Source organism: Ammodytes marinus, assembly GCF_949987685.1.
Source record: "Ammodytes marinus genome assembly, contig: scaffold_161, whole genome shotgun sequence".
NCBI lineage: Eukaryota > Metazoa > Chordata > Actinopteri > Uranoscopiformes > Ammodytidae > Ammodytes > Ammodytes marinus.
The window spans coordinates 62,501-74,852 of NW_027648222.1; the positions used below are offsets into that span (position 1 = coordinate 62,501).

At 40.0% G+C, this 12,352-nt stretch overlaps 1 protein-coding gene across 1 annotated transcript; it reads right to left on the reverse strand.

The window, feature by feature from the left end:
* Nucleotides 1–3,872: 3,872 nt before the first annotated feature.
* lage3 (L antigen family member 3) lies at nucleotides 3,873–8,195 on the reverse strand. Its single transcript, XM_080054781.1, has 3 exons — nucleotides 8,145–8,195; nucleotides 7,100–7,228; nucleotides 3,873–4,858 (listed from the first exon to the last, which is right to left on the reverse strand). The coding sequence occupies exons 1-3, from the start codon at nucleotides 8,192–8,194 to the stop codon at nucleotides 4,744–4,746; spliced, it is 294 nt and encodes a 97-aa protein (XP_079910907.1). The 5' UTR covers nucleotide 8,195; the 3' UTR covers nucleotides 3,873–4,743.
* Between the last annotated feature and the right edge of the window lie 4,157 nt (nucleotides 8,196–12,352).

The following is a 12,352-nucleotide window of genomic DNA, read 5'->3' on the forward strand; positions in this document are numbered from 1 at the left end:
TAGTAAATTCTATGTACCGTCATTTTCGGACTATAAGCCACGCCTTTTTCCCCATTTTTCGACCCTGCGGCTTATATAACGGTGCGGCTAATAATAGAATAATAACACAGCACAGTATATGATCTGTAGCTAGTCTACTATTGCACTAAATAGTAAAACACTTGAATACGTTATGCAAATATGCAACTTGTTTGTTGAAATGTTAATAAATGGGAGCTTCCTCAGGCAGCCATCTCTGTCCTGACAATCCCCTCTGTGCACGAACTCTTACATATGGTAATTAAACATTATAACACCTGCGGCTTATAGTCCAGTGCGGCTTATAGTGCGGAAAATACGGTAGTATAAATGTGCAAAAATTTTAGAAATCGGTTCATCCTAGCCTGAGAAAAGGCAGAAATCGTGTGGAAGTAAATATGCTAACAAAGCTTTCGGAGTTTAGATCAAGCTTCAAAGCCGCAGTCCAAATCTCGCTTATCTGATTTTGAGAAGCTCAGAAATGTCCGAAAATGTTCAAATAATTTAGTCGAAAAAACTTTTATATACAATTTAGTAAAAATACACAAATAGGGGGCGCTCCGGTGGTGTAGTGGATAGAGTGCGTACCATATCGGCTCCGGCCTTCGTTGCAGTGGTCGCGGGTTCAAATCCGACCCGTGGAGCTTTACTGCAGGTCATCCCCCCCCCTCTCTCTCTCTCTCTCTCTCTCTCTCTCTCTCTCTCTCTCTGTCTCCCCATTTCAACTCTGTACTGTCTAATAAAGCTTGAAAATGCCCAAAAAATAATCTTACAAAATACACAAATTTTTCAAAACAAGTGTGACATAAGGAGACAACTGTATCCACTCTTCGAACTTTCTATAAAAGTTAATTTTCCACTCCGCTAAATATCACTGACGTTGCACTAAAGTAAAGATGAATTTAGCCCGTTAACACTGCACTGATTGCTCCATCGACTCTCACTGCATTACACACTGATTAGTGTAATTAGAAAATGCTTCAGTTTAAATGGCAAAGTTTGATTATGTTAAAGGTTAATTAATTAATCACATCTTATGGTTGATTTGAGACTATGATGAGAGAAGTACTGTTTGAGCCAAATTGCTGTTTTGGTTTGTTTTGTTTTGTTTATTTTAATTAATGATTTTTTATTTTATTTTTTATTTTATTTAACCTTTATTTCACCAGGAAGGTCCCATTGAGTTACAGTAACTCTTCTCACAGGGAGTCCTGGCCAAGACAGGCAGCAGAAAAGAAGTTGCAGAATTTGCACAAGGCCACACACACACACACACAAACAAAGTACACCACAATTGACACTATAATGCTAAAATTACTCTTCATAACAGGCTATATAAAAACAAGCTAATACATACAGAGGTGTGGCCTTGGTGTCTGCATAGGGTGGATAACATAAATACCTGGCAACCTGGGATCAGATTCAGGTGTGTAATGGGGAAGGCCACACAGGTTGCGTTCCGAATCGCATACTTTCTACTATATAGTATGGTAGAAAAAAGATTTAGGATGTCCCGATTCTTGTGGCCAGATTTAGGATGGTTAGAAGTACCCGGATGTTCTACTTCATGCGGCCAAGATTGTTAGTGTTGAAAACTGCATCCTATTTGGGCGATTCTGACCCACAATCCAGTGCGCACGTGAAGTGACGTCACATCGACGAAGCCTCCATATGAAAACAAACGGGGATGCGACGGATATAAAAGCAAGAGGCAAGATCAAGGCGCAATGTTATGATGAAATAAGAGAGAAAAGTATGTCCCAATAGTATGCCTACTGCATCCTAACTAGATTATTTTTATCGTCGGATGTAGTATGTAGAATAGAAAAAAGAAAGAGTATGCGATTCGGAACGCAACCACAGTTGTTGACCGTGCTCGTGCAAATGTTTGTATTGGAAAAAGTCTATTTTGTGTTTATCTGAAAAAACAATAACCTTTGGAACAGTTTGTTTTGTGTAGTCAATAAAAGGATTGACATATCCGACCATACGGCTTCTTCTGGACATTACATTGATTCACACACGCGTCAGACCTCCGTCTAACCCTAACCCCTCGGTGATGCTACGGGAAAAGCCATTACAAGTTGTTGTTTTTTTGTTTTTTTTAACCTTTATTTATACAGGTAAATCCCATTGAGACCGAAGACTCTTTTGCAAGGGAGACCTGTTCCCATTTACCATTCACACACACATTCATACACCGATAGCAGCAGGCTAACTATCGACATTCACACGAGGCAAGGTGGGTGAAGTGTCTTGCCCAAGGACACAACAACTATGACACAGGTGGCAGGGCGGGGATCGAACCTCCAACCCTTTGATCATCGGCCGACCCGCTCTACCAACTGAGACACAGTCGCACAAGTACATTTTAGATAATCAGACACAAAGTCGTTGGTATTTATTTACTTATTTGTATTTAGATGAGCGTTTTTAAAGGACAAAATGTTCAGGTTCTTGCATAAAAAGTTGAAAAAACACAAAGATTGCTGTTCAAGGGGGCGGGGGGCGCCTTTAGCTCAGTTGGTAGGGCGCCCCCCCTCCTCCCCCCCATGGGCCTCGGCCAGCAGCGGACCCGGGTTCGATTCCGGCCCGCGGTCGTTCTCTGCATGTCACTCCCCTCTCTGCCCCATTTCAACTCTGTCTCTACACTATCAATAAAGCATAAAAATATCTTTAAAAAAAAAACACAAAGATTGCTGTTCATTAATAAACACTGTTCCTAAACCTAACACATAGATAAATGAGCTGCTAATGGCAGGCCAAAAACAAACTTGAATTGAAACATCTTTTATCATCTGGTGCCCTCTTGTGGCGAGTCACGGTATTTCGTGTCCTGACTGTACAAAATATTATTACAGTTTATAGCAACAATCATTTTTGTTTTCTATGTTATCTAAGTCCGATTGGGGCGACTGTGTCTCAGGTGGTAGAGCGGGTCGGCCGATGATCAAAGGGTTGGAGGTTCGATCCCCGCCCTGCCACCTGTGTCATAGTTGTTGTGTCCTTGGGCAAGACACTTTACCCCCCCTTGCCTTGTGTGAATGTCGATAGTTAGCCTGTTATCAGTGTATGAATGTATGTGTGAATGGTAACGTGGGAAAGGAAAACAGGTCTCCCTTGTAAAAGAGTCTTCGGTCTCAATGGGATTTACCTGTAGGAATAAAGGTTAAAAAAAAAAAAAAGTCCAAACTGTATTGTCTTGTCCGAGGTTTGTAAATAAGTCAATAATTATTTTTTGTATTCTTTTTATTTTACTGTTTAAAACTAAACAAAATGTCTCCCATACATACACTCTCTCTCACCCTCTCTCTCTCTCTCTCTCTGTCTGTCTCTCCATCTCTCCCTCCATCTCTCTCTCTCTCCCTCCATCTCTCTCTCTGTCTCTCTCTCCCTCTCTCTCTGTCTCCCTCCACCTCTCTCTCTCTCTCTCTGTCTCCCTCCATCTATCTCTCCCTCTCTCTCTCACTGTATCCCTCCATCTCTCTTTCCCTCTCTCTCTCTCTGTCTCCCTCCATCTGTCTCTCCATCTCTCTCTCTGTTTCTCCATCTCTCCCCCCTCTCTCTCTCTCTCTCTCTCTCTCTGTCTCCCTCTCATTATTTCTCTCCCTCTCTCTCTCTCTCTCTCCCTCCATCTCTCTCTCTCTCTCTCTCTCTCTCCCAAACAACATTTCTCACATACAGACACTGTTGAAGCTGCCGGTTGCACACGGTCAAATATCCTTTTTAGATCAGTTAGAGTCACAGATAGATACAACACGTTTTTCTTTCTGAAGTATTGTCCGACATTTTAAAAATAATTCAAAAATTCCTGGAGATATCTATGGCGCTTAACTGTGAAACCTAGATACATTTTGAACCATAAACAATCAAAAACTTCAAACAAAAAACATATTCTTTAATAAGCAAAAAAAGATTGAGATACAATTATTATTATTATTACAGTTTACAGCAGCATTCATTTTTGTTTTCTATCTTAACTGTTTTAATTAGGCTATTGTCTCTTTCATTCAATTGATCTGAATGTTTTAAATTGGTGTGTGTGTGTGTGTGTGTGTGTGTGTAAACTTGTTATGTATTCTCATTGTATATTGTGTATCTGTACAAACTCGACGTCATTGTAAAAGAGGGTCACCCCTCAATTGATCTTTCGAGGTTAAATAAAGGAAAATGAATCTTATTTATCAGTCCAAACTGTCTTGTGTCTTGTCAGAGGCTTGTAAATAATTCAATAATCAATAGTCCGATCTGAAATCACAAGTCCAAAAACAGAAATCAGGTCAAAAACAAACTTGTATGGAGAAATATTTTATCACCTGGCGCCCTCTTGTGATCAGTTAGTGAATTAAATGTCCTGATTTTAATTTTGAATTTTATTTTACTGCTTAAAACAAAACAAATTATCTCTCACACACGATTCTGACCCACAATCCAGTGCGCACGTGAAGTGACGTCACATCGACGAAGCCTCCATATGAAAACAAACGGGGATGCGACGGATATAAAAGCAAGAGGCAAGATCAAGGCGCCATGTTATGATGAAATAAAAGAGTAAAAGTATGTCCCAATAGTATGCCTACTGCATCCTAACTAGATTCTTTTTATCGTCGGATGTAGTATGTAGAATAGAAAAAAGAAAGAGTATGAGATTCAGAACGCAACCAATGTCTTGTCCGAGGATTGAGAATAATCCCAACGTTATGACTGGTATGATTCTCTGGTTCTTCACTGCTGAACCGGAGGTCCAAACATCTGAATGGTCTCCAGAACCAGCAGGAGATTATCCATGAACGAGTTCACGGAGACTCGGAGGATTCTGGCTTCGTCTGCGATCCACCGCCTGAAAGACACACAAAGAAGAAAAGTACTTAGAAATAATCCAATATTTATTTTAAAAAATGTTGTGAACACGTTTGGTATTCACTTAGTAATAATAAATTCATTTAAATAATGGAAAAAAAAACTTTATGTATCATACAGCCGTAATATGAAACAGGAAATCACTTTTACAACATCAATTCAATTTATATACAGTATCTCACAAAAGTGAGTACACCCCTCACATTTCTTCACATTTTTCTTTATATCTTTCCATGGGACAACACTGAATAAATGACACTTTGATACAATATAAAGTAGTCAGTGTACAGCTTGTATAACAGTGTAAATTTACTGTCCCCTCAAAATAACTCGACACACAGCCATTAATGTCTAAACTGCTGGCAACAAAAGTGAGTACACCCCTTAGAAAAAAAATACAAATTGAGCCCAAAGTGTAAATATTTTGTGTGGCCACCATTATTTTCCAGCACTGCCTTAACCCTCTTGGGCATGTAGTTCACTAGAGCTTCACAGGTTGCAACTGGAACCCTCTTCCACCCATTTATGACAGCATCAAGGAGCTGGTGGATATTAAAGACCTTGCGCTCCTACACCTTCCGTTTGAGGATGCCCCAAAGATGCTCAATAGGGTTTAGGTCTAGAGACATGCTTGGCCAGGCCATAACCTTTACCCTCAGCTTTTTTAGCAAGCCACTGGTCGTTTTGGAGGTGTGTTTGGGGTCGTTATCATGTTACAATACCACCCTGCGGCCCGGTTTACGAAGGTTGAGTGCACATGGTCAGCGTCGTACACAGAGGTTGGCTTTGGAAAATAGACGTATGAGTGCTGCCAGCATTGCTGAAGGGCTTGAAGGGGTGGGGGGTCAACCTGTCAGTGCTCAGACCATACGCCGCACTCTGCATCATACTGGTCTGCATGGCTGTCATCCCAGAAGGAAGCCTATTCTAAAGATGATGCACAAGAAACCCCACAAAAAGTTTGCTGAAGACAAACAGACTACGGACATGGATTACTGCAACCATGTCCTGTGGTCTGATGAGACCAAAATACATTTATTTGGTTCAGATGGTGTTAAGAGTGTGGAGCGGCAACCAGGTGAGGAGTACAAAGACAAGTGTGTCTTGCCTAGAGTCAAGCATGGTGGTTGGAATGTCATGGTCTGGGGCTGCATGAGTGCTGCCAGCACTGGGGATCTACAGTTCATTGAATTCTAACATGTACTGTGACATACTGAAGCAGAGCATGATCCCCTCCCTTCATAAACTGGGCCGCAGGGCAGTACTGCAACATGATAACGACCCCAAACACCCCTCCGAACGACCACTGGCTTGCTAAAGAAGCTGAGGGTAAAGGTTATGGACTGGCCAAGCATGTCTCCAGTCTTAAACCCTATTGAGCATCTTTGGGGCATCCTAAAACGGGAGATGGAGGAGCGCAAGGACTCTAATATCCACCAGCTCCTTGATGTCGTCATGAATGGGTAGAAGAGGGTTCCAGTTGCAACCTGTGAAGCTCTAGTGAACTACATGCCCAAGAGGGTTAAGGTAGTGCTAGAAAATAATGATGGCAAAACAAAATATTGACACTTTGGGCCCAATTTGGAAATTTTTTCCTAGGGGTGTACTCACTTTTGTTGCCAGCAGTTTAGACATTAATGGCTGTGTGTCGAGTTATTTTGAGGGGACAGTAAATTTACACTGTTATACAAGCTGTACACTGACTACTTGACATTGTATCAAAGTGTCATTTATTCAGTGTTGTCGCATGGAAAGATATAATGAAATATTTGAAGAAATGTTAGGGGTGTACTCACTTTTGTGAGATACTGTATGTATTCTAAAATTGGAGCAACTAAAACCCAATATCCCCCCAGAATTTAATTAATTATTAAAAATAAAAATACAAAAAGTTAACATATGACGTTAACTAGAGACATGTATTAACACAGTAATGAGTGGGATAGTAGTATAGTAGTGTAGTATATTCCTCACTCACACACACTTAGACAATTACAGACAGACAGACAGACAGACAGACAGACAGACAGACAGACAGACAGACAGACAGACAGACAGACAGACAGACAGACAGACAGACAGACAGACAGACAGACAGACAGACAGACAGACAGACAGACAGACACACACACACACACACACACACACACACACACACACACACACACACACACACACACACACACACACACACACACACAAAGTAGTATATTGCCCTCACACAGATAGCGTGCTCCCTGCTAGCGTCAGCTCCTTGCTGATTCCTCCTTTGCGCGGCTCTCTGTCCGGGGAGAGAGACTGGAGAGCGATGGAAGCCTCGCGGGGAGAAGGGAACGGCACATCCAGAGCGCTACACACACACAGAGGGGTTAAGGAAAACTAGGGCTGTGTGTGTGTGTGTGTGTGTGTGTGTGTGTGTGTGTGTGTGTGTGTGTGTGTGTGTGTGTGTGTGTGTGTGTGTGTGTGTGTGTGTGTGTGTGTGTGTGTGTGTGTGTGTGTGTGTGTGTGTGTGTGTGTGTGAGTGAGAGAGGGAGTGTGTGTCTTGTTCTTGGCTACACACACAGGCGTCAAAGGTGCAGTGTGTAATATGACATCATCAAGAAAGTTCTACAAAGTTCTAGAATGCAACGCTCCCTGGGTAACCCCAACCCTTTAGAATAATAACAGAAGCTACAGTGGCCTTCAAGGACAAGAACAATTCTACATTATAAACAATGCACCTGATGACATTCCAACTATGACACTTTCAAGATGGCGGCACTAGGCCTTGGTCCAAAATATGCAGAAATATGGACATATATGAGACCCTTTCTAAGGGAAAAAATAATAAATAAAAAAAAAATGTCAGCTATTATGCACTAAATTAAATGTACTTATGGATATTATAATTACTTTCTACAAAATCTGCTAGGAAATAAAACCCCAAATTCTACACACTGCAGGTTTAAGGAAAACTAGGGGTGTGTTCCAATCCCCACACTATCTACTATTTAGCTACACACACAGGGGTTAAGGACACTATAATCATGTTATAATAAGAAAGCTATTAAAGCACGTCATCTATGCTCTCTGTAATAATTTTATAATATTGTATATTTTAACGTATTACTCTCCCCCTCACTCACTCACTCACTCCCTCTCTCTCTCACACACATACACACACACACTCTCTCTCTCTCTCTCTCTCTCTCTCACACACACACACCTAAATGTCCTTAAAAACTGATTATAAAATATAAATCCCCTTTGTTTATATTTAAGGATACAATTCCAGTTTTCTGGACTCGTGGTTCGTATCTCCCTCCGCGGTCGCCATCTTGTTTGTTATTGTTTTGCACTTCCGGATCCAACTCTTCTTCTCTTCAGTAACAAGGTAGAGGCAGTGATGACGCGGTGTCTCCCCCTCGTGGCGAAAACAGGTAATGATTGGTTTTATAGTCTTTTTACTGTTATTGAGTACTGTCCAAATATATATTCAACCCCGGAAAAGATTAAAGGCCTACTTCACCGGTTGGAATATGAAGGTGTATTGAACTCGGAGATCCTATGAAGTATAAGTGTGCAAACAAAATTGAAATCGGTTCATCCTAGCCTGAGAAAAGGCAGAAAGAGTGTTTTATGGTCTCACTGTCTAACCCTACATTTCTCTTTCTGTGATGTCACAGATTGTCTGGATTGTTCTTCAATCTTCATCTCTACATTACTTTATGAAAATGCTCTTTAATGACAATATTTTTATTGTGAATTTAGTAGATATGTTGTCAGTAGAGGCACTGAACATTTGGAGTGGTCTCTTCATTTTTTCCGGAGTAAATAAAAAAATAAAATAAGGCTTTTTTTTATGCTTTGGCAAGTTTGGAATAAGGAGATTTTATAATAAATAAATATGACAGTCTGTACATTACTGCTTTTACCGGAGGCTTTTAATTTGGTAATTTCACATTACCACAGAGGAAAATATTACATGTAATTTGTTCGGTTTAAGCAAAAAGAGACAGTTGTGGGGCGCTCTGGTGGTGTAGTGGATAGAGGGTGTACCATATTGACTCCGGCCCTTCGTTGCAGTGGTCGCGGGTTCAAATCCAACCCGTGGACCTTTACTGCGGGTCATCCCCCCCCCCCTCTCTCTCCCTCTCTCTCTCTCTCTCTCTGTATCCCCATTTCAACTCTGTACTGTCTAATAAAGCTTGAAAATGCCCCAAAAAATAATCTTAAAAAAAAAAAAAAAAAAAAAAAGTTGGGATGTTTGAGTTTTTCTTTACTGAATTAAAGGGCCGTTCTCATTCATTTACTTTCACCCATTTCATTTTAATTGCTGCCACTCTTCACCACTGTGTAAATGTTTCAATTGTTTTTTTTTTCTCTTCACCTGTTGTTGTGTATTTGATGTATTTGCATTGAATATTGTTCATGTATTGTTGTTTTTCCTTTGAATATGTTTTGAACTCGACGTCATTGTAAATGAGGGTCACCCCTCAATTGGTCTCTGGAGGATAAATAAAAGTTAAATGAAAATTAAATGAAATCCCCTCTGTCTACTGAGTCTAGACTTTTACTGCTCCATCGCCCTGATATGCATAACCATAAATGTTTGGCTTACCCTTTCTATTCCCATTGTCTGTCTCAATAAGGAGGACAAAAAATAAGTGCCCTGTTTTGTCTAAGTCGATTATTCCAGAAGTAATAAAAAGGCAATAAAATTAAAATTACAGTCTGTACATTAAAGCTGGGGTGGAGGATTTGGGGAGAAAATGGCAGTTGGGATAGAGATTCAAATCCAAATACCTCAACCGCTCCACTTGTTCTCTTTGGTCCCTCCCCTATGGTCCCTCCCTGACACGCTCTACACACCAACAAAGTCGTGCCAAAGTGAATGGACAGTCCCAACAGCCAATAAGAACAGAGAATCTGAGCCTCGCTCTGATTGGTCAAAGTGTACAGCTCATGTTAATTTTAACCAATCAGAAATCACATACCCCAGATTTAATAGGCTACTACTTTTACCGGAGACTTTTATTTTGTAGTAGCGTTGTCGAACTTACTGTCCAATTTTATTTAATTTTTTGTAATAAAAAAAAGTAAAATAAAAAATATTTGTCATGATTTTTCAACATTGATATTGAAGCGTTGATGCCAATAAAAACCTTTGATTTAAAAAATTTTAAATATATATATATTTTTTTTTTAACCTTTATTTCTACAGGTAAATCCCATTGAGACCGGAGACTCTTTTACAAGGGAGACCTGTTTTCCTTCCCCACGTTACCATTCACACACACATTCATACACCGATAGCAGGCTAACTATCGACATTCACACGAGGCAAGGTGGGTGAAGTGTCTTGCCCAAGGACACAACAACTATGACACAGGTGGCAGAGCGGGGATCGAACCACCAACCCTTTGATCATCAGCCGACCCGCTCTACCAACTGAGACACAGTCGCCCCATATATAAAAGTAAACAACTAACAATGTCTACAAACAAGTCAAAATGTTTTTGTAGATTGTTTACTGAATTAAAGGGCCGTTCACCTTCCCCTCTGTCTACTGAGTCTAGACTGTTACTGCTCCATCGGCCTGATATGCATAACCATAAATGTTTATGGCTTATACCCTTTCTCATCACAATAGGGGAAAAAAATAAGTGCCCTGGTTTGTCTAAGTTGTCTCTAGTTGAGGGCGTTTTCTCCCAGCAGTGTCTACTAGAAGTTTTTATTATTGTTTTGTGCTTTAAAGGCCTACTTCACCGGTTGGAATATGAAGGTGTATTGAACTCGGAGATCCTATGTAGTATAAATGTGCAAAAAAAATTGAAATCGGATCATCTTAGCCTGAGAAAAGGCAGAAAGAGTGTTTTATGGTCTCACTGTCTTAACCCTATATGTTCCTTACTGTGACATCACAGTAAGGGTTAGGATTAACAGGACAGCTGGGCCAAGGGAAGACTGAGGGAAGACTAGAGATTTTACTGAACAGCATCCGGTCCGCCTCGGCTGTTATACATGTGCTGCTGTATAGATAAAGTTGACTTGACTTGACTTGACTAAGTCACTTAGTAAAACAATGGTTGAAACTGAATAAACCCTGTGAACATTGACACACGCTCACATACACACATTAATCATTGTCCTTGTTTTTATTGTTTTTATTTTATTTTTATTTTTGTTTTTGTTTTATTTATTTATTTATTTATTTATTTTATTTATTTATTTATTTATTTATTTATTTATTTATTTATTTATTTATTTATTTATTTATTTATTATTATTCTTCCGGACAATTACACATAATACATAATTTTCTCATTGCATATTCATACATATTACTTTGTGTTATCGTCCGAAGGGAAGCAGGAGAAGCCAAAGGCTTATCGGGTCCCGCCCCCTACTATGTATGATCCCTGTATTTTTATTCATGTGAATTTTTTAGGAGATGCCTAATCAGGGACAGGGGTTGCAAATTAGTTTCGACTAACACCTGTATGCGTGGCATCTGTTTTATGTTTTTATAATATGAAACAATGTTTTTAATGCATTTGTCCTTAATAAAGAAATAATAATAAATAATAATTCCAGAAGTCATTTGAAACCGAGTCAGGTTCAAAATTGCCCAAAGTAACAATGTTCATCAATTGGCCTCAGTCATCTAATCCTCTTATGTTACATCATTGACTGACATCTCAATAGTCATCCATTACAATAGCCGACTCATAGACAGTATATAAAAGCCTACTACTTTAATCGGAGGCTTTTATTTTGTAGTAGCTCGTCTGTCAACCTCAGCTGTGCGTCGCTTCATGCTCAAACTGCCCAAGCTCCGTGTGTGTGTGTGTGTGTGTGTGTGTGTGTGTGTGTGTGTGTGTGTGTGTGTGTGTGTGTGTGTGTGTGTGTGTGTGTGTGTGTGTGTGTGTGTCTCTCTCTCTCTCTCTTTCTCTCTCTCTCTCTCTGTGTGTCTCTCTCTGGCTAATTTTTCTACCGCTGCTCGTGTGATATATAGGGACATGGCGTCATCTACACGCGGTTATTTATGAATGAAAATCGTTAAAAAAAAGATATTTATTGATTTTTTTCGCTCGGAAATAAGCAGAGCAAGGAGCAGCTTTCTACTAGGGACTGTTGCAGCGATCGGACGAGCTGCACTTCGCCCGAGAAAAGTGAGTCTGCGATCGGTTTGATCAGGCAACGCTTCAGATAGAGAGAAAATAGTGTTGATGAATATATCTACCATATGTTTTACTAGAAGAAGACAGTGCACTATTGTATTAATCTGTTACAAGTTAAAAGTAGTCTATACTGCATTCAAAAGAAAGTCGGGAAAATTACGAAAGATCAGATGGCCTATTTGCATCAAATTATAGCCTATAAAGACCTACTTCACCGGTGGAAATATGAAGGTGTATTGAACTCTGAGATGCCATTCCCCTCTCTGACCCATTTCAACTGTGTCTCTCCACACACTGTCAATAAAGCCTTT

Bases quoted from the DNA above. Each gene is read 5' to 3' on its own strand.
- lage3 (XM_080054781.1), bottom strand. From the start codon at position 8,194: ATGGCGACCGCGGAGGGAGATACGAACCACGAGTCCAGAAAACTGGAA. The intron at 7,229-8,144 runs GTATCCTTAAAT...GTGTGTGTGTAG, and splicing joins GAGTCCAGAAAACTGGAATT to CGCTCTGGATGTGCCGTTCC. The intron at 4,859-7,099 runs GTGAGGGCAATA...TGTGTCTTTCAG, and splicing joins GCAGGGAGCACGCTATCTGT to GCGGTGGATCGCAGACGAAG.